Genomic DNA, 21,409 nt, shown 5'->3' with positions numbered 1-21,409 from the left:
TGTTGAGTGCGTCTTTCTGTAATCACAGTAGGAAAGAGTATACGAGATTTTGAGTCCCATTTTTTCTTCATCATTGTAAGCACAATCTAAGCCAGCAGTGTCCGGAGCTAGCTAGTCTATTAAGGCAATTCAGTGTTGCTTTCTGAAGAGAACATTAAGGTATTGATGATTAGCAACTTATTCTGAGTATTTGAACTCATTTTCAAGGTGATTTGGATTGCTACCAGTGGTATTTCCTCTAGTACAATTCTTGCCTAGAAGAGGGATAAGGCATGTCTGTTTCATCTTCTGACTGCCACACCTACTCATTGTCATCCATTCAATAAACATTCGGTGAGTGCTTGCTCTTGGCAATGTTCCTGATACTTAATGGGAACTAAGCACATTTTAATTGATAATTAGAACAGAAAAGCACTGAGGATTAGTCTGTGAGTGAGGAGGGAGATGATAAGGTGATGAGGCGATGGGAAGTCTGTTTAGACAAGTCTCTAAGCCCAGTTTCCTATAATTAAGAAAACAATAAGAAGACAGTATTTATTATTATATTATCTTAACTTTACATCTAGTCCTCACCTCTAGTTCTGATGTTACACCATTTCTCGAGTACAATTAGTCGTAACTAAACAAAGGATAAGTGTTACAGGGCAACTTCAAGATAATGAACATATTTGCTCCAATGTGAAATACCAAAATAATGTATCAGTTTAATAATGCGAAGGAAATTGAGCTGAACCTACTGACATAAATATTGGTGCTGACTTTGGATCTCCCTTTTGGATGGTGAACGAATGATAATGTTTTACATGTGTGTTTTCTCAAGAAGAAAAATGCCTGAGATTAGATAGTGCTGTACATCCCTGGTGCTATCCCCCATGCACTCTGCTATCTGGAAGCTGTCTGCTCTATCGGTAGAATTAATAATGGCTTTTGAGTGCTTCACATATCAGTTTTTATCCCAAATATGGAGAACAATCTGTCTATTACTTGACCTTAGCGTGATAGTCAAGGACCAGCCAACAGAGTCTCAACCAGTCTTTCTAGTTCTTTTCAATCACTTTCCTTCATACTCTGGCAAATAAAATGTACTTTTAAAAATATACATGTATATAGTTTTATTGATTTCAGAGAGGAATGGAGAGGGAGAGAGAGAGAGAAACATCAGTGATGAGAGGGAATCATTGATCGGGTGCTTCCTGCACACCCCACACTGGGGACCGAGCCCACAACCTGGGCATCTGCCCTGACCCAAATCGAACCGTGACCTCCTGGTTTGTAGGTCAATGCTCAACCACTGAGCCATGCCTCTCTCCTACCACATTACTGTTCCTTTTCCTGGAATTCCTTTCCTTCCAACGAGTCCCCTAAAGCTTAAATGGCAACACTGTCAGCAAGCCTCATCTGACTTTTACTCTCTAAAATGCTCCCTTTCCCTCTGCTTTCTACTGCAATCTTTCTAAACCTCCCTTTTGGATTATTTTCACCCTCATTTCATATTTGTTTCTGGATAGGTTTTCTCTTCCTGTTTTACTGCAGGCCAGATTTTGTCACTATTATGTATACTAGTGCATGTCACAATGCCTGGGAAAGAACTAGATAAGTACTCATGAATAAAAAGCAATATATTCATTCTGACGATATCTAAGGAAGCAGGCCAAGGGGTTGATTTAGCTAGTCTATAGTTGATGTACTGGCACAAAACACTTTAACTTTTCCATGATTTAAAATGCTATGAGAGTGGTGTTCTTTTTCCTTCTGTGGTTTCCCTCTGAAACCCTGGTAATTACTTTTCTGTAGTTTATTGGGACACTTTTACTAAAGAGAAACAATGAGTCGACTTATCTGTATAGTCCGTTTAAAAGACTCAGATATTTTCAGTTGCCTCTGAGGCCGGTAAAAGCATGTTAAAAAGAGGTAACTGAAGTTGTATTACAAATAAAAGAGAAGGCTGTTTTATGTCCCTGAATTCTCATTTGTGGGGAAGCTACAAATCCTGGATCTTATTTCTGAGAAGCAATATAAATTTTCCATTCAGGGAGTTATATCTATATATAGAGTATTTGAACATAACCACAGAACTCTTGGGCCAAATTTTGTGTTCTGGTCTTTAAGGGAAACTCCCAGCAAAGATATTAAGTAGTTGTCAGCACCCATTGGATTTAGGTGGTACAAACTGTTTCTATTAGTCTAGGATTATCAGTGTGATCATGTAACTTAACACATCCCCTGGGGTATCTTTCCATTAAGTAAATTTGGATAAACTGTCCTGAGATAATCTCCCAAGGAGAGAAGGGAGTGTACCCAACCACATGATTATATTGAGATTTGGAGACTAGTAGAAATATGTTGGTTTTAGATAGCTCTGTTGATTGCCAGAACCTACCAATGCATTTTCTAAGGATAAGGATATTTTATGCCATACTCAAGTGGCATAAACTTGTTCAGGAATAATAATTAAATAAGTCTCCAGTCTACAAAGGACCACACAAGAAGAATATTATGCTGGCTTCCAATTATTCTCACCTGGTGACTCTTTTGAATAAATCTGAAGACTACCCCAGGTGTGGTATTTAAAGGGATTAGGTGAAGCATTAATTCAATGTTTTGGGTCAATGGAATGTTTTGTAGATTTTTTTTCCTGGAAAATTTCCCAATTGTTTTGGTCTGCCAATATCACAGTGTCAACCAAATGGAATGTTTCCTTTTTTAATAAAAGGATGTCTGCACACGTGTGTGTATACAAATGCGTATGCGTGTACATATATTGAAATAGTTTATTCTATGCTTTGGGTACATTTATCTCCTTATATGACAATTCTCTGAAGATACAATGCCTAATAAAATGATAGTATTTAAATCTAGCTGGCATTATTATATCTTTGTGTCTGGCACAGTGTCCAGTAAGTTCTCATTAAATATCTGATTGAAACCATAATATTCTTTAATTTGTAAAGAATGGCCTGTCATTTAAGAACAAATACTTTGAAAAGAGCTGGGCATCTATTGTAATTCAAGATCTACTACTTAATATCTTTTTGACCTTGGAGAAATGACCTAACCTCCCAAGTCTAAGAAAAAGGGGGAGGGAATGCCTACTTAATATTGTCATGATTAAATTAGATGTTGATAAAGTACTTAAATGGGTTTTGGACACATAAATAATAAAATTAATTGAATTATTTTTTTGAATATGTGTAAATTTTATCTATACTTTCTATTAATGCAGATACACACAGTTTTTAAAAAGATTTGGACTTGTTGATTATTTTATGAAACATTGAAACTTTAAGAGGAATGAAAGCCAGCTCTATTAGTTACATTTTAATTCAATTTATAAAAGGTCAGCCTTCACATTTAGTACTAGGAGGAATTCTCACTGGCTCCATACAAGAAAGTTAATTCTCTCCAATGATCCAGGTCCTGGGGGTTTTGACATGACCTTCTACTTCACACAGTCACCAAAGGTGATGGAGGCACCACCATAATTTAGAACAGGAAGCTTCTTCACTTACTTTAATGGGGGAACAGACGGGAGAATGTACATTGAATTTAGAAGAAGGAGAAGGAGAAGGAGATGAAGAATGTGTTACTTCTGAGATGAGACAGACATCTGTGAGTGATAGACACCCTTCACACCCTTTATATCATACTAGAGGCCTGGTGCATGAATTTGTGTCCATCGGGCCGGGCTGGCAGTGGGGAGGGGCCCCAGTGGTTGGCTGACTGGCCCTGTCCCTGATCGGGGTGTTGGGGGCCGATCAGGGCCCAGATCAGGCTCGTTGGCTGCCGCAGTGTGCATCATAGCCACGAGTTGTTCTGTCATTCTGGTTGCTGGGCTTTTATACACATAGATTGGCCAGAACTATTATCATGTCCTAATAACAAGCTGAAGCTGGCCCATATGGCTCATGGAGAGTCAATCATGCACATACTCTTCCCATATCTGTGTTCCGTGGCATCATGTTGGGAGCTTTAAATCAGCCGTGATGGTAACATTTACACCACAGAAATTGGGAATTGACAAAAATTAGGAATTTCTTTTTTCTTTTTTTTAAAAAAAATATTTTTATTGATTTCAGAGAGGAAGGGAGAGGGAGAGAGAGATAGAAACATCAATGATGAGAGAGAGTCATTGATCAGCTGCCTCCTGCACATCCCACACTAGGGATTGAGTTCGAAACCTGGGCATGTGCCCTGACCATGAATCGAACCATGACCTCCTGGTTCATAGGTCGATGCTCAACCACTGAGCCATACCAGCTGGGCAGGACTTTCTTTTTTCAAAGAGTAGTTTGACAAAACTCCATTTACCTGACCCTTCTTAAGTGAAAGTGTATTTAGAAATGTAGAATGGCAAATGAATAATTGGAGGGTATTATTGTCTTCTATGCCAAATCAACCCAGAGATTATGCTATCCTAAAATGCTGTGCACAGCCTTAGGTATTATAGAAAGAGTAATGGACTTGAAATAATTGCACTTTAACATGCTGTGAAGACCTAGGCAAGTAATAATTTCTTTGAGCTTCAATTTCTTTATGGTGCTATAAAATAATCTTTGGATATACTAGGATTTTAGGAGATAATGTATGAACATGCTTAGCATAATACTTCTAGAAAAATTCAAAGAATTCTTGATGAATCTGACATTGGCTGGTCTTAGGAGAACCTAAGGAAAAGGAATGACATTGGGATGTCTTTAATATTTATTAAACTTACATGTATTAAGTGCCCATTGAGTAATATTTTGTAGGTGGTGAATATGACTTAAGATATCCTCTTAAGAGACTTTCAATATAGAGAGGGATTTAATAGCCCTTCATCCTTAATCAGGGGTCCTCAAACTTTTTAAACAGGGGGCCAGTTCACTGTCCCTCAGACCGTTGGAGGGCTGGACTATAGTTTAAAAAAAAACTATGAACAAATTCCTATGCGCACTGCGGGCCCGGGACGAGTCGGCTGCTAAGCAGTACAGGCAACGGCACCCGGCGGGCCAGATAAATGTCCTCGGTGGGCCACATGTGGCCCGTGGGCCCTAGTTTGAGGACCCCTGCACCCATCTGCAATAGAGCTGACCAAGAAGATAACAGGAGCAACTAGTTTTCAATGGAGCTCTCCATGGTGCTTGCTGGATGGGACCTCATCCTGATCCTTCATTCACTCCAATAGAAACCTGGGCTCTGGTCCACTCTGCTCCTCTTAGTGCTTTGTGAATCAGGGTTCCCTATTGACAGTTATATTTGCCAATAGATATCTAGTACAACCTCATATTTGCCTTGGTTTGGCTTACATTGCAGCAGCTTGTGTAATTCTGACCCTGACCCTTCGACACTTGACCATGACATTCTAATGCAGAGCAGTAATGTAGCTCATTATAGTATACATTGTTTGAAATACAACTCTCAGAATTTCCAGCTCATGCAAATCCTATCCAGTGTCTAGTTTCTAGAAAATTTCCTGTTATTCTTGGAGCCATGAGACTGCTCCTGGATTTCCCTCTTCTTAAAAAACACACGACAGAAGCCATGAGGTTAGGCGGATTCTGTGCAGGAGTGATACCTCAAGAAATTCTGTGGAAGAGAGAAGCTTTGTGGAGCCAAATTCTAATTTTAATATAGCCCGCAAGTTAAATTTACATGCTATAAAGAGCAAATAGGAAAAAAAACATTAAATCAACAATTTTGGTCTTACTAATTTTATTGGATATATAGAAAAATGCTACTAAGATGGCTAAAATCATTTGGGAGGGAAGAGAGGGGGAAAATATGCAGCAGAACGTCCTCTCTTCTTAAATCAATTAGAGAATTAGGTGAATTCCCTTTGCCCCTCCAAGACTATCATATCATTCAGTTTTCTCCCAGCCCTGCTATGGCCATAACAGGTTAGATTCCAAAGCTTTTCCCCAGCAATCCTGGAGTATCCTGAAAGCTTATTTTCTTATGGTGTCCTTACCTCCTATTCATTTGAGTGTTGATTCTAACCTTGGGTATTTGGATGCCTGGCAAAGCTCAGCCCCTTCAAAAATTTCACGGGAAACCCACTAACAACCATTGTGTTGTGAGTGTAATAGGTTCTTCTGTGGATCTGGGGACATTTCTCCAAGCACCTGGCGCCCTTCTGCTCTCTCCTTGCCGCTCATCCTCCGCTTTCCCCATTTTGCTTCTGCTTCTCTACCCAGGGTTATCTCAGAAGGTTTATATTACTCCACTGTTATGTGGAGCACTCCAGCATATTTCAGCCTTAACTGAAACCAGCGTAACCCAATCCATTGAGATAATCATGAGAAATACATGGCACATGTAGCGGCAAAGGTTGGTTTCTGAAACCCCGTTGCGTTCACACCCTGGCTCTGCCACCTGCTGTATCTGTGCCTTTGAGGAAAATAATGGTACTGTCTCACAGGGGCTTTTTAAAGATTAAAAGTGATAATTTATATAAAAGATTTAGCCTGCTGTATAGAATGCATTTTGTATATGTTAAGACTTGTCCTTTTTTCAGTTACTGGTTTGTTTTACTGTCGTTAGACCTAAAACTTTTATGTTCCTATTGCACTAAAATTTGAAAAAGGGAGCTCAGCTAAGTAACAGAAAAATAACAGCTTACTTAAAAAAAAAAAAAAAGACTAATATAATAAAGTATTGGTGGTTTTCACCAAGAGATTTAATGTGATGTTTTATGTTCCTAAAATATTGTCCTAATATTGTTGCAGTATTTTAAGAGAATGATTAAAGAATGATAATTGCAGAGACCATTTTTAACTATTAGTTTCTTTTTTATTTTTACTATGTGTTTAAAACATAAATTTGGTTTATTTGTGATGCCCTTTGCTACCATTATCCTGATTAGTATAGAGTTGGATGTAGCTGTGCATAAAAATTGACTCACTTGGAAATATCTTTTACTTACCAGCCCTTTAATTCTATGCAGACATTCCTACTAGTTACAATATAATATAGAAGCATGAAATTAACAGAATTTTTGAACTTATTACCCTTCATGTTTTTGGCATTGCTCAGAGAATAGTCAACCTATGTTCTTATTTTCACACTAGAGGCCCGGGCACGAAATTCGTGCACGGGTAGGGTCCCTAGGCCTGGCCAGCAATCAGGCTCGATCAGGGCCTTCCAGCTGCCGGCCGGGGCCTTCCTTTGTTCCGCGCTGCCCCCTACTGGTCAGCACACGTCATAGCGAACGATCGAACTCCTGGTCTCCCAGTCAAACTCCTGAGGGGACACTTTGCATATTAGCCTTTTATATATAGAAATATTTTGCTAGTGTGGTATCTTAAGGATAAAAATTAACTTATTTGACAATAATTTTATAGAGGTTATAAGGGGCTCCCTGTTCATCAAATCAGTTTTATATTAATGCATTATTTAGCAACAGAGGATACCATATTTTCAAACACTTGGGTAATTTTCTAATTTTCTCTCTTAGCTAGTAAGCACCACTGTTTCCCACATGGACTCTGTCATCTGGTGTGCACACAGAACCCTCGCCAGACGATCAGCACTTAATAGCCGCCATTTGACAAATTGTGCCATATTTTCCCTCGGGGCCTCAACAGCTGCTTTATGGTAGGGGACTTTCTGATGAGCAAGGCAACTAACAATGATATATGATACCAGTGAATAAATCAAAATCAACTCATCATAATATGGACCATTTGTTTGTCCTCACGTGAAATCAGTAGGCAATAGTGTCTTCAGTAAAACTGTACATTATCTAAAGCAGCTGAAATTAGTAGAAAGGATTTTTGGAATCTTAAAGGAAATCCCTTATTAAAGTAGGATCATGATCCTTAGGTTCCTTTTTGTGTGTCTATTTTATACGATTCATAGCATGTTTTCCTTTTAAAATAATGGAATAAGTGGCACTACTGAGACCTTTTCATTTACACACACAATCCTTTGTAACCCTTAAGAAATTGAGCCCTCGTAATTAGCAGCAGCATTTACGCTAAGAATACAACAACACTGTTTTAATGAAGATGTGTGTTTTTCTTTTTCCTCACTTTTATTTGCCTTTCCTTTGAGTTCCTGCAGGTTCTGCTCAATGGGGAATAAATTTGGTAGTAACAGGAACATATCTCTTCACCCTTCCTCTCCTCATTGCCAAGTAATAAGAAGCCACGGTGATTTAGGGAATACCGAGTAGCTAGCATTCTGTCCTTGCTGATACCTAAATACGTGTTGAAACTCTGATACATGTTAGGTGCCCTCGTGTTATCCTGTGAATGCTCTTCTCTCACTCCCATCTTCTGCTTCTGCTTACATGCTGCTGTCACATAGTTACCTGTACAGTGGTGATAATGTTGACATCTCTCTGATAGAATTGGCATGAGGATTAAATAAGCCCATGTATTTAAAGAATCTGGGCATGGAGAACAGGACCAATAAATGGTAATGTTATTGTATCCGGTGGCCCTAATCCACATTACTTATTACTTATGCACACATTCGGTACTCAGTATCCTCACCATTTAGTTCAGTCATCACCCCCTTTTCAGAGATTTAAGCTGAACTTTTAGGCTTCTATGCTCCTTTTATGTATTTATGTGTACGTGGTATTTATTTCCATCACGACATGGTACTAAAGGTTTCTGTTGATCCATCTGTCCCTCTCACTGGCCATGAGCTCTTAAAGCCTGAGGACCATGTTGCACTCAATTTGTGTCTGAAGCAGCTAGTGCTTTGGCTGGGACACTGCTGAGCTGAGCAGTGTTGGTTGGCTGAGGTCAGCTGTCCTGTCTGTATCTTCTCAGAGGCACTGAGAGAGTAAATATCTTTCTTAATGAACCTGAATGGTGTTTGAGGGAGAAGATTTAGCCATTAATTCATTTCCTCAGTATTTGCTGAGCATCCATCATGGTTCATACAGTCAAAGAAACTAAGATCCATGTCTTCATAGAACTTTTACAGATTTACTGAAGGCACCTTCACCAGTGACTAAACACCTCTGTCTTTCACCATTGGGCATGCAGTGCATTACTGAATTGTATTGCAGAGCAGTCTCCTGGGACATGGATCATAAAACGTGCATTTAAGTTATAGAATCATAGTTCAGTTCAGAATACTGAGTTCAGAGCCCCAACTATTGGACATCGATCTCAGTAAGCACCCTGCCGTTTCCAATACTGGCGTTCCGTGTGACTGGCACCCTGGATCAGCTGCTGATGAGGTTTGTCATTTGAACCTTTTCAGACTTCCAGCAGCGGACGGCACTCTGTTCGCATCACCGGCCTCAGTACTATTGATTTCCGAGCTGGTTTTTCCCGAAAGCCCACCCTGGACTTCAGGAAAACAGTCAGCAGACCAGTGCAAGGTTTGTATGTGCACATTGCTTCAAACTGACATAATAGAGACCCAAGTGAAAATACTTCTCAGAATGTCTGTGTTTTTATGATTCTCACTAGTCAATGAAATTGGGAAACAGGACATCTTTAAACATGATTGGACTCTTGGCCTAGTCACTGTTTTCCAGCGTGTAGTCCCAAGACCAGTGGTACTGAAATCTCTCAGGGAGATGCTCCAAAATTAAGATTCCTGTGCCCTGCCCCAGATCTCCTGCATCAGACCCACAGGAGGCAGGGCCTAGGCATATGTACTTCCAGGAGTATCCCAGTTGATTGCTATACTTACTAAACTTTGAAAACTACTGACCTGGATCTTGAGTCTTTCTCTTACTAACATCTATAAATTGATTTGTTGTCAAGGTGCAAAGGTAAATTGTATGTGTATATATGGCTAAAAAGTTAAAGAGATTATATATCATTATAAATTTAAAGGTAAAATTATTGCTGATTTTTAAGTTTGTTCTTCCTCTTATTTTATTTATGCATGATTATTTAGAGCTATAAAAAAGCTCAATACTACTGTGATTCTTTAAAATTTTTTTTCAGGTTTTTCATTTATTTTTATTGCAGTTATTGGAAGGATACAGATAGTGGACTTTAAAAATATTTACGTGATCAAACATCACATAACAGTATTCACAATTATAATTTTTCTACATATAAAGATAGTTAATAGACTACAGAATAATCACTTTGGATTTCCTAAGTACCTCTGGCCATGAATAAACTATCTTAATGTGGAAAAGACTCTACAACCTGGCCACGCTTTATAGGACAGTCGGCAGTACTCATACTTATGCTACTTATTATCTGTTATTATTATAATGCAAAAACTTACTTCATATCACACCTCATTTGAATATTACTTGTAAATAATAACAAAGTCTTTCTCTTCTAGGAATCCCTACCTATGTGCTTCTAAACACTTCCGGAATTTCCGTCCCAGCTAGAGTAGATCGTCTTGAACTTCTGAGTATCTCAGGCAGCTCTCTGAAGACTATTCCTGTCAAATATTACCCAGATCGAAAACCTTATGGCATATGGAATATTTCTGACTTCATACCACCAAACGAAGCTTTCTTCCTCAAAGTAGCAGGTTATGATAAGGACGATTATCTCTTCCAGAGAGTATCAAGTGTTTCCTTCTCTAGTATCGTCCCAGGTGAGACATCATTTCATTCAATACTAGAGTATTGATAGCTTAAGGTAGGGGTAGTGGGGAGGAAGTGATGTAGTCCTGTAGGTAAAGAACAGACTATAAAGTTAAAAATAATACCCTCACATTGTTACTGGGTTACTGATTTGATGAGTGTTTACACATAGGCTATGTAATCTTTAGCTTTTCTTAACTATGAAATAGCACATCAGAGTTTCATGTTAAGGCTCCTTGATTAAAGATCTAAATATTTTGATTATGTCAATCAATGTAAGAAGTCAAACTGGGAAATTCTGGTGCTCTTAATCTCTCTACAAAGCCTGGCATATATGTTTAATGTTTGAATAATCTATCTCAGTGGTCAGCAAACTGTGGCTCGCGAGCCACATGCGGCTCTTTGGCCCCTTGAGTGTGGCTTTTCCACAAAATACCATGGCCTGGGCGAGTCTATTTTGAAGAAGTGGCGTTAGAAGTTTATGTTTAAAAAATTCGGCTCTCAAAAGAAATTTCAATCGTTGTACTGTTGATACTTGGCTCTGTTGACTAATGAGTTTGCCGACCACTGACCTATCTAAATGGACTAAATGGACTAAATGTTTATGTGCAATTGTCAGAAATACTGTAAACAATTGGTGATGATTCTGCTTTAAGTGTAGGTTGGTTTGTTAGTTAATTAGAAAACTAGCGACTTATATGTTTGCTATTACCTAGAGATGAGATCACAGCTTAGAGATTATTTGGAGGCATCAGGTAGCTTTTTAATTTGTATTTGAGCTACTTCTTAGCGCTGATGACAATTCTGATTAAATTTTAGCATTGTGGACAAAGATGTAGGATTGTTTCTAATATTGTCCTATTATATGAAGGAACAACATTTATCGTTTACACATAAGGCTGTGATTTGGGGTATTAGAAACAGCTCTATAGCTATTGTTTAAAGTTGTAAAAATGATGAGAATAGAACCAACATCAGTGTTTCCTAATTTACAATATTCCAAGTTAGTTGTCTCAGCCCCTAAATTGAATACTTTAAAATCTATTGGATTCTTAAAAATGAATTTTTCCATTCTTTTTAGAAAAATAATCACCCTATAAATTCAATTATAAGATGTGAGTTCTTTTCAAATATTTAATTTTTTGAAATAAAAATGTTTTCAAAATTGGTGATAAAGTGTAACTAATTTGGTAGCTTTTTTTTTTCTATCCTGGCAGTATCAAAAATAACGCCCCATCTTAAAATCAATGGAGTCTTAGATTCCATGAGTACTTTAGTAAGGGGTTCATTAAGACATTGAAATTAATAAGCTTTTAACAAAGATAATTAAGTGATTTTTAGGGGATTTAGATTAATTGGAATATAGAAGATTTACAGGAAGAATTAAAGTATGAAGATTTTTAATGGCTTACCAGGAAGTACTCAATGTCATTGTAACCTTCTCGCCCATGTTCTTTTTCCCCTAGATGCTCCCAAAGTTACAATGCCCAAGAAGACCCCAGGATACTACCTGCAGCCTGGCCGAATTCCCTGCTCTGTTGAAAGTCTTTTGCCCTTTACCTTGAGCTTTGTCAGAAATGGACTCAAACTCGGAGTAGACCAGTATTTAAAGTGGGTACATGTTTCTATTAATAATTGATAGCATTAAACATCTAAATAGAAATAATACTTATTTGTAAAAGATACTTATTTTAATGTGTTTTTTACTGGAAATTCTCATGTATTTGCTCTATGGTCTTGGAATATAGCAGTGATCAAAACAGACACAGCTCTGCGCCCTTGTGGAGTTTGTATGTGATGGAGGAAGACAGCAAAGAGATGCTAAATATAGTATCTATACTAATAAAAGGGTAATATGCAAATTGGTCACGATGCCCTCACAGTAACAACCGATCAGAGGGCTGCGTGGAGCGACAAGGCTGGCAGGGGGTTAGCGAGGGACGACCAAATGACTGACCAGCAGGTTGCATGGGGCGACCAGGCTGGCAGGGGGGGCAGTGAGGGGCAACCAGGCCGGCAGAGGGGGCAGTGAGGGGTGACCATGCCGGCAGAGGGGGGCAGTGAGGGGTGACCAGGCTGGCAGAGGGGAGCAGAGGGGCAGCCAGGCCTACAGAGGGGTAGTGAGGGGCGACCAGGCTGGCGGGGGGGCAGTGAGGGGCAACCAGGCCAGCGGGGGGGGGGGCGGGGGGGCAGTTGGGGGCAACCAGGCCAGCAGAGGGCAACCAGGCTGGCAGCGGGGGGCACTAAGGGGCGACCAGGCCAGTCGGGGGGGCAGTTAGGGGCAACCAGGCTGGCGGGGGAGGCAGTTAGAGGTGATCAGGCTGGCGGGCAGAGGCAGTTAGGGGTGATCTGGCTGGCAGGGGGGCAGTTAGGGGCGATCGGGCAGGCAGGCAGGTGAGCAGTTAGGAGCCAGCACTCCCAGATTGTGAGAGGGATGTCCAACTGATGGTTTTGGCCCGATCCCTGGGATCAGGCTGAAACCATCAGTTGGACATCCCCCAAAAAGTCTTGGATTGGAGAGGGTGTAGGCTGGGCTGAGGGGACCCCTATCCCCATGCACAAATTTCGTGCACTGGGCCTCTAGTGTTAATATATAAATGATAGAATACATTCAAGAGTTGACTTAGGTTCTAGAGAACCTGAGTTTTATACAATTCAAGAGTCCCTTGTTAAATCAAAGAATTACAAGTTATGAATACAAAGTTAGGTACCGAACCTTGGAAAGGTCCTTGCTAATGAGAGGCCCTGTTATTGGCATCCAGGTAAACAGGCCTCTGAATCTGATGGAAAGTTTTAGGATCTGTGAATGTGATCAATGTTAAGGCACAGGTAGAGCAGGTTAATTGGGATGAGTAAGGCTGGTAGGTCAGGTGCATGTGGTTTTGGCCAAGCTAATCATTTTTTTGTTTTCTCTTGTTAATACTCACCCAAGGATATTTTCCTATTTAATTTTAAAGAGAGTGGAAGGGAGAGGGAGAAACAGAGAGAGAGAAAGAGACACATCGATGTGAGAAAGACCCATCGATTGGTTGCCTCCTCAGGTGCCCCGAACAGGGCCAGAGATCGAGCCTACAGCCGAGGTACATGCCCTTGACCGGAATCGAATCTAGGACCTTTCAGTCCACAGGCCGATGCTCTAAACACTGAGCCAAACTAGCTAGGGCTACAAGTTACGATTTAAAAATTCAGGGTAAGGAGCATTTGTGCAAAGAGCATGTGTAAGGAGCATGTACGCAACTATCCGGGAAGAGTGTGCGCACATCAGGACCAGAAAGTGCGCGTGCCCGAAGGCTGGAGCGAGCAGGGCATGTGGGGAAGAAAGGCAGGAAGGAAGCCAGTGTGGAGCCTGGAGGGGAAAGGCAGAAGATGCGGTCAGGGAAAAGTGGCAGGTGCTGGGGGTGGGGTGACAGGTGGCCGCTGCATACAGGGGTAGGCAAGAGTAATTCACAGTTAGGAGTAGATGAAACAGAGTTTATTTTTGTATTATTAATTATGGTATTATTTTCCATAAGAACAACTGAAAACCTACTTTTGCCCCACCCTGTAAAACAGGGGGTGTGGGCCAGAGGGCACCAACTGTCCTTGTGAAAATGGGTAACTTTTTTAGACAAATATCAGTAATCTAATAAAAAATGAAGTAGGCCTTGAAAACTGGAGGGTGATTTCTGGAAAATGGTATGGGTTTTTTGTTGTTGCTGTTTGTTTGTTTTTGTTTATTTTTTAAACTTAGAATGAAACCAACTACATTTTGGAAAAAACTCTAGGAATTATTTTATGAAACTCTCCTACTGTTAGTTCATAATTAATATAAGTAACTTCCATAAGATGTTAAATATTTGAAATGCTTCGTTTATGCAGTCCCTTTATGAGGTGATTGTTTTAAGTCAAAACTATGGCAGAAATGTTCCTGATAAATTTAGAAACGTTTCCATTACTTAAAGATTGAACTGCAGTATTTCCTGCCACTTTTTTCTCACATAGTATGTCTTGACGATTTACTTAGCTACATATTTAATAACCGTAAATCAAACACAACTGACCAGGATATCCAGTGAAGCTACATAACTGACTGATGAAGCTACATAACTGACTGATGAAATCAAACCACTCTGCTTCATGTTGAAAGCGTAACATTTTTCAAAGACACGGGGTTCTTTATAAACACTAATTCCATGCAGTTTCTGGGAGGTAAGCCACAAGAATTCTTTCTCTCATTTTTCCAGCTCTGTGATGCAGAGATGTGACATGCCTTTGCTGACACATATTAAAGCTTTTTGGATGTGAGAGGCTAAAGACAGAATTAGGTGTGAGTGATGACGGATTGATACTCGAACCCCGATTCACTCGCACATCTCTGATTAGATTTCCTAATAACGTGAGACCTAGGGCTGAATCTTTGTTAGGTGAGTCGCTGTGGTCACTAGGGGATGGAAGGTAATTAGTTTGCATTAACAGCAGAGCACATTTTTATTTATGTTCTTTCCCCTATTCCAAAGGCCATTCCTTCAAAACTTTTTACTTGTGGCCATGTTGTCTTAATGTCAACTGAGAAGGCTACGTGAAAGAAAAAGGGATTTTCATGTAATATTGCATAAATAAGAGAGGAACTAGAATAACTGTAGAGAGTATTCTTCAAGCAATCTGTACGCTGGTTACGTGCCTTGGAACAAATTACTTCTTTCTGGATCTCAACGTCTCTTTTTTATAATGAGGAACTAGAAGAATTGTCACTTTCTGTTCTAAATTTCCATATGTCATGTTTTTGATGAATCCTAATGCATGTTTGCCTCTGAAGTGGGCCCCTGCAGAAGACTCATGTATTTTAAGTTTCTGCCTTCCTGGCACTGACTAGTTTCTCTAGACCAGGGGTAGGGAACCTTTTTTTCTGCCAAGGGCCATTTGGATATTTATAACATTATTCGAGGGCCATACAAAATTATCAACTTAAAAATTAGCCTGCTAAAAATAAATTAGCCTGCTGTATTTGGTCAAACTTTTCATTAACTCACCCCTAATGCCTTGGCAGGGCCAGACTAATTTCGCGGATCTTATACGGCCCACAGGCCAGACATTCCCCACCCCTGCTCTAGACAACGGCATTTATAAAGTCGGGTGTGGTGTACTGCTGTTCAACATTCAAGATACAGCTTAGGTGATCAGTACAGCATCCAGTCAAGTCCGAGTCCGTTTTCCTCTGCGTGTGACAATAAGGACCACTGGCACCCGGCACATACACAATGGAAGGAAACAACATCAACTGAATAGTCTCAGTTGCTAAGGCATATGGGCCAGTGGTATTGTTTAGTTTCTGACTTTTCTGATGATGGGAACCTGTGCCTTAACTTTCTCTTACCAACTGTGGGTTAGTGCTGACTGTGCACGAGGGGCTCAGTTATTCCTCCGCGGTTGTTTGATGGTGGGTGTGGTACCCTTGCATGGCGGGAGACCTGGAGTCATTGCCGTGGGTCATTATTTCTGACTTCAGTGGAAGGTGTCCTGACTCTGCAATGAGGTTTTCATCTCAGCTCTAGAATGATTAAAAAGGTTGTGAATAGTATGGATGGTTGTAAGAAAAAAATTATGAAAATATCTATGCATTTGAATCATATTTTTACAGTTATTTCAATCATGTTTCAAAACAAAATGTTTTATAGATTATTGTAATCTTTACATACACATATGTAAAGATTACAACATGTAAAGATTACACACACACATATATATTGATTTCAGAGAGGAAGGGAGACGGGGGAGAGAGAGAGAAACATCAGTGATGAGAATCAATGATTGGCTGCCTCCTGCACACCCCACACTGGGAAATAGAGCTTGTAACCCAGGCATGTGCCCTGGATTGTTGTAATCTTTTAAATAGGGATTGAACTTCTATTATTCAGACACTTCCAGAAAATTAGATATCATGATATATAATTTGAACAGTGTTAGAGAACAAAGTATAAATATTTATTAAATGAATGAATACACAATAGAGCAAAGGGATTTTTTAAATCTAAATGATAAGTTTAACTATAAAATTTAATTATTTTTTTTTTTCTAAATGTATACATAGGTTGAACCAGATGTGGTATATAGCCTTATATAGAACTTCTATATAAGAAAGTTAAAGAGTATTTATCTTTTTGGAATCAGAAAGTCTGGCCCTGGTCAGTTTTGTTTAGTGGTTAGAGTGTTGGCCTGCAGACCCAAGAGTCACAGGTTCAGTTACTGGTCAAGGGCATATACCTCGGTTGCAGGTTCCCCAGCACTGGTTGGGGCACATGTGGGAGGCAACCGATTCATGTGTCTCTCTCACTTCGATGTTTCTCTCTCCCTTGCCTCCCTCCCTCCTACCCTCTCTAGAAATCAATGGAAAAATATTCTCCGGTGAGGATTTTTTTTTTTAAAGTCTATTTTCTATTTTTAAACTGGTTGAATTGCTTTGTCTAAGAACCTCACTGAACATGTCCAAAAACTGGGAATGATCAGGAAGGAGAGAGAGTTTAAGCAGTATTTCTCTAACAGCTTTTAATCTTATACTTTGACACAGCCAGACAATATTTCTGTAAAGAATTTTATAATCTCCATAACTTATTGTCTTTGGTGTGTCTTTGTTCAGTGTAGAGAAGCTTAACTTTCTAATTGAAATATAAAAGCTGTTCAGTTTTAAGCTAGAAAGAACTCTGCAGCTTAATCAATTTATTTATTCATTTTTTTTAATTTATTGATTTTTTTTCATATTTTTTTAAATATATTTTTTATTGATATTTTACAGAGAGGAAGGGAGAGGGATAGAGAGCCAGAAACATCGATGAGAGAGAAACATCGATCAGCTGCCTCCTGCACACCCCCCACTGGGGATATGCCCGCAACCAAGGTACATGCCCCCGACCGGAATCGAACCCAGGACCCTTCAGTCCGCAGGCCGACGCTCTATCCACTGAGCCAAACCGGTTTCGGCTAATTTATTGATTTTAAGAGAGAGAGAGAAAGAATCATCAATTTGTTGATCCACTTAGTTATGCATTCATCGCTTGATTCTTGTATGTTGCCCTGACCAGAAATGGAACCTGCAGCCTTGGCGTATTGGGGTAACAGTCTAACCAACTGAGGTACCTGGCCAGGCCTTATTTTCTTTATGGTGTTCTTTTGGGTGAAGACTTCAGAACAAATAGTGGAATCACTGCTTTCAACTGGGTCATGTTTTCGTAGTAACTAGAAATGTTTCTGTTTTCTTACCCCAGAGAATCTGCCGGTGTGAACTGGGATATTGAAAAGGTCACTTTGTCTGACGAAGGCTCCTATGAGTGCATCGCTGTCAGCAGCGCAGGGACCGGACGGGCACAGACGTTTTTTGATGTGTCAGGTGATTATCACTGATGGCTTTGCAGTTGGCTGGGTATTAATGCAGCTATGGAAATGGAATGTTTGCTCATTCTGGCCTCACCACCTATTAGCTGTGTGACCTTCCTTGGGCCAATTACTTAAAGACTTAGTGTCTTGGAGTCCCTTTTATAAAATGACAATAACAGTAACAGTATCTCATGGTGAAAGTGTGAGGGTTAAATGACATTTATATATAATACGTAGAGGAGAGTCTGGCACATAGAAATACTTAATAGACTTTAGCTGTTGTTACTATTTTGCTATTGTTGTTATCTTTATTGTTATTGTAGAGACTTAATAACTCATTTTTCTAATGGCCATGTAGCATTTTCCTTTGAAAAAATAAAATTTGAGAAAAGGAAGGGATCTGTTCTGATAATATTAAGGTTAACCTTTCTGTTTCCTTCTCCCCTGTCCATAATGAGCACAGTGCTTTCATGAATGGGTCCTGACATAGAAAGCGATCAGATTTGCCCTAACCGGTTTGGCTCAGTGGATAGAGCGTCAGCCTGCGGACTGAAGGGTCCCAGGTTCTATTCCAGTCAAGGGCATGTACCTTGGTTGCGGGCACATCCCCAGTAGGGGGTGTGCAGGAGGCAGCTGATCGATGTTTCTCTCTCACTGATGTTTCTAACTCTCTAGCCCTCTCCCTTCCTCTCTGTAAAAAATCAATAAAATATATTTAAAAAAAGAAAAGAAAGTGATCAGATTTAAGAAACACTGGACCTCAGTGGCTACAATTCTGGTGTTAAGGGCAGAAGAATGGCTCCTAATTTCACACTTAGATAGTGACTAAATGGGAGGCAAGGCTCAAACTATTTTATCAGATAGATTATCTTTTAGTAAAAAAAATTTATTTGCCTCTAATCTCCCAGAATTCTTAGGAAACAAAAGAAACTGCCATGTCTAATCAATGACCAGAATTTAAGCCACTTGGTCAGCACATATTTAGAATCGGTTGCATTGTTTTGACTGAATTATTTTCTGCCTGCCTTGTAGACTAGCGTTGCTGAGTGTTTAATAGCAACTCCATCCTGATCTCAATGTGGCTGCTGAGTGTCTGGCAATGTCTGTACCTGTTTTTAGCATTGATGTGTATTTTCTTGAGACCATTTAAGACAAAAGAAGCTTTATAATTGCAGGTCAGTTCAGAAAACTTAATGTTTGTTATAAGTCCAAGCTGAACTTTGAAACAGAGGCGTGCAAGCATGTTCTTCTTGTAGTAAATTATTTATATTCTCTTATTCTTAGAAAAATAAAGTTTGTCCTCTGGAACAATTTAGCAAGTTGACATGCATCATAAAGCATTCATGTTTTTTCATCTCCAGTAATTATGCAAAGTTCTGGAATTGTGTCAACATTCCCCAGCTTCTGGGAAAACAAACACTTGAGCACTTGAGCTGCTTTCCCAGCAGTATTCATGAAGGGAAGGACAACAGGGAAAGAGGTTGGAGTGAGTTGATCCAGACATCTCGCATAAATAACTGGAAAGTGCCAGTTAGAACTTATGAACTGACGGTGGAGCATTTGGCTCTCTGGTGTCAGCAACTTCTGTATGTGTGTTCTACTCAGGCCCTTCTACTAGGACTCTGTGCCAGCCAACCATGGGTATCGCTCGGAAATTGGACTGTGCCTAAGCCAATTTTCAGGAATGATGTCCCGCTTAGTCACTTATGAAAGAAGGAGGCAGAAGCGTTGGTGGTAATGGCAGTGACTGTAACAGCAGAAGTGGGAAGCAAGTGCCCCTTTAGACTTGGGAGAGTGGACATTGCTTTTGGGGCTAACTTTTGCTTAACCTACCAGCCTCAAATCCACACCCACTTCTGAATCTTCCCTCTCATTGGCTGAGGCCCCCTGTGCAGCCACCGTACTTTGTGGTCTTCAGAAAGGTTTTTTTTTTTTAATATATTTTATTGATATTTTACAGAGAGGAAGGGAGAGGGATAGAGAGCTAGAAACATCGATGAGAGAGAAACATCGACCAGCCGCCTCCTGCACACCTCCCAGTGGGGATGTGCCCGCAACCAAGGCACATGCCCCCGACCGGAATTGAACCCGGGACCCCTCAGTCCGCAGGCCGACGCTCTATCCACTGAGCCAAACCGGTTTTGGCCAGAAAGGTTTTGATAGCGTGTGAACACATGTACACAAGTAACCTCTTCCATGCCTTTGGTGGGTCTTGTATATTAGATTCATAGAATCATGCCATGCATGTTAGAATCATAGAACCTTAGCACTAGGAGGAGTCTTTATGATTACCAAATTCAGTCATCTCATTTTCCAAACAGGGACACAAACACTGTGTGTACATTGGCTTATCTGAGGTCACACAAGTAGTGAGGGGTAGAACAAGGCAGCATATGTTTGCTGGGTTTAGCAAATAAAAACAAAAGATGCCCAGAATTGCATATAAGTGTGTCCCAGATATTTCATTAGATCTAGTTATACTAAGACAATATTTAATGTTTATCCGGAGTTCAAATTTAACAAAGCATCCTATATTTTTGTCTGTCAAACAGACCAGACTTCAGTCCGAGCCTCCTAACATTGCCATGTACTCTTTCCACTCGATTCACTGGCTGTTTTCAGAAGAGATTTTAAAAACACAGAATGACAAAAATACGTTTATTTTTTACAATTTAAAATAGCATATAGTCCTCTAAAAATGTTTGGAAACAAGGATAAATAAAGGAAAATCTGGAGTGTATGCACATTTCTTTCACTCAGAGATAACCACTATGGTTTTGGCATATTGCTTCCAAGTTTCATTCTAGGCTTATGATATTCATCTACACTTACATACCATTTTAAATAAAGAAGGAAAGTTTGAATATCTGATACTCTTTTATAGTTAAACCAAAACAGACATGTGGGTTTCAAGGTAGCATAGCTCACCACAGAGTTTATTGCTGTATTATTACTCAATGGTGGCTTGCTACAGCAGATCATTGAAAGTGTTTGGCAGAATGAGTTTTAGAGGAGCATTTAAATTTATTCTCAAACCTAATCCAAGTATGAAGTGACTCTAAAAATGTTGGTTAAATAGTTAATTAGGAATTGGCTTTTGACCACATCTGAAATGTGCATGCATTCGTCAATGCCTCTGTGTACATGGCTCTGTGTATACAATGTCATTAAAGGCCTATTCCTACGGTTAGCTTGACTTTCTTAAATAAAAACGGTCCCATTCTTTCTGGGGGAACATTTGCCTTACTTTACTGTCGTAGTATTATATTTTCTTAATGAGATTATAACACTCCCCTCCCTCCTTAAAGCTGATACAGCCTTATCTTTGCCAAATCTACCATATTTTATGTGCTATTTTCTTTAAAACAGTGAATACATATTTTAATTAAATTTATTGGGGTGACATTGCTTAAGAAAATTATATAGGTTTCAAGTGTGCAATTCTATGATACATAAATATTGTTTTAAAAAATCTTAAATTCTACTTTTTCCAAAACTCAAAGATTTGCCTTTTTCCACAATCCTAAATCAGCCTATTCATATCTTTTGTGATGCTTCTTT

At 39.6% G+C, this 21,409-nt stretch overlaps 1 protein-coding gene across 1 annotated transcript in view; it reads left to right on the top strand.

Moving 5' to 3' along the window:
- The window catches only part of HMCN1 (hemicentin 1), a gene marked incomplete at its 5' end in the record, with an annotated part of 394,143 nt that overhangs the window by 156,325 nt on the left and 216,409 nt on the right, over positions 1-21,409 (top strand). Inside the window, 4 exons of the mRNA XM_080648250.1 lie at positions 9,199-9,319; positions 10,249-10,512; positions 11,968-12,112; positions 17,740-17,861. Coding sequence (XP_080504376.1) covers positions 9,199-9,319; positions 10,249-10,512; positions 11,968-12,112; positions 17,740-17,861 — 652 coding nt within the window. The remainder of the gene's footprint in view (positions 1-9,198; positions 9,320-10,248; positions 10,513-11,967; positions 12,113-17,739; positions 17,862-21,409) is intronic.

Source organism: Plecotus auritus, assembly GCF_963455305.1.
Source record: "Plecotus auritus genome assembly, chromosome: 12".
In the NCBI taxonomy this organism is placed as follows: Eukaryota; Metazoa; Chordata; class Mammalia; order Chiroptera; family Vespertilionidae; genus Plecotus; species Plecotus auritus.
Note: the sequence above shows the minus strand (reverse complement) of the source record. Positions and strands in the feature narration are given on the sequence as shown.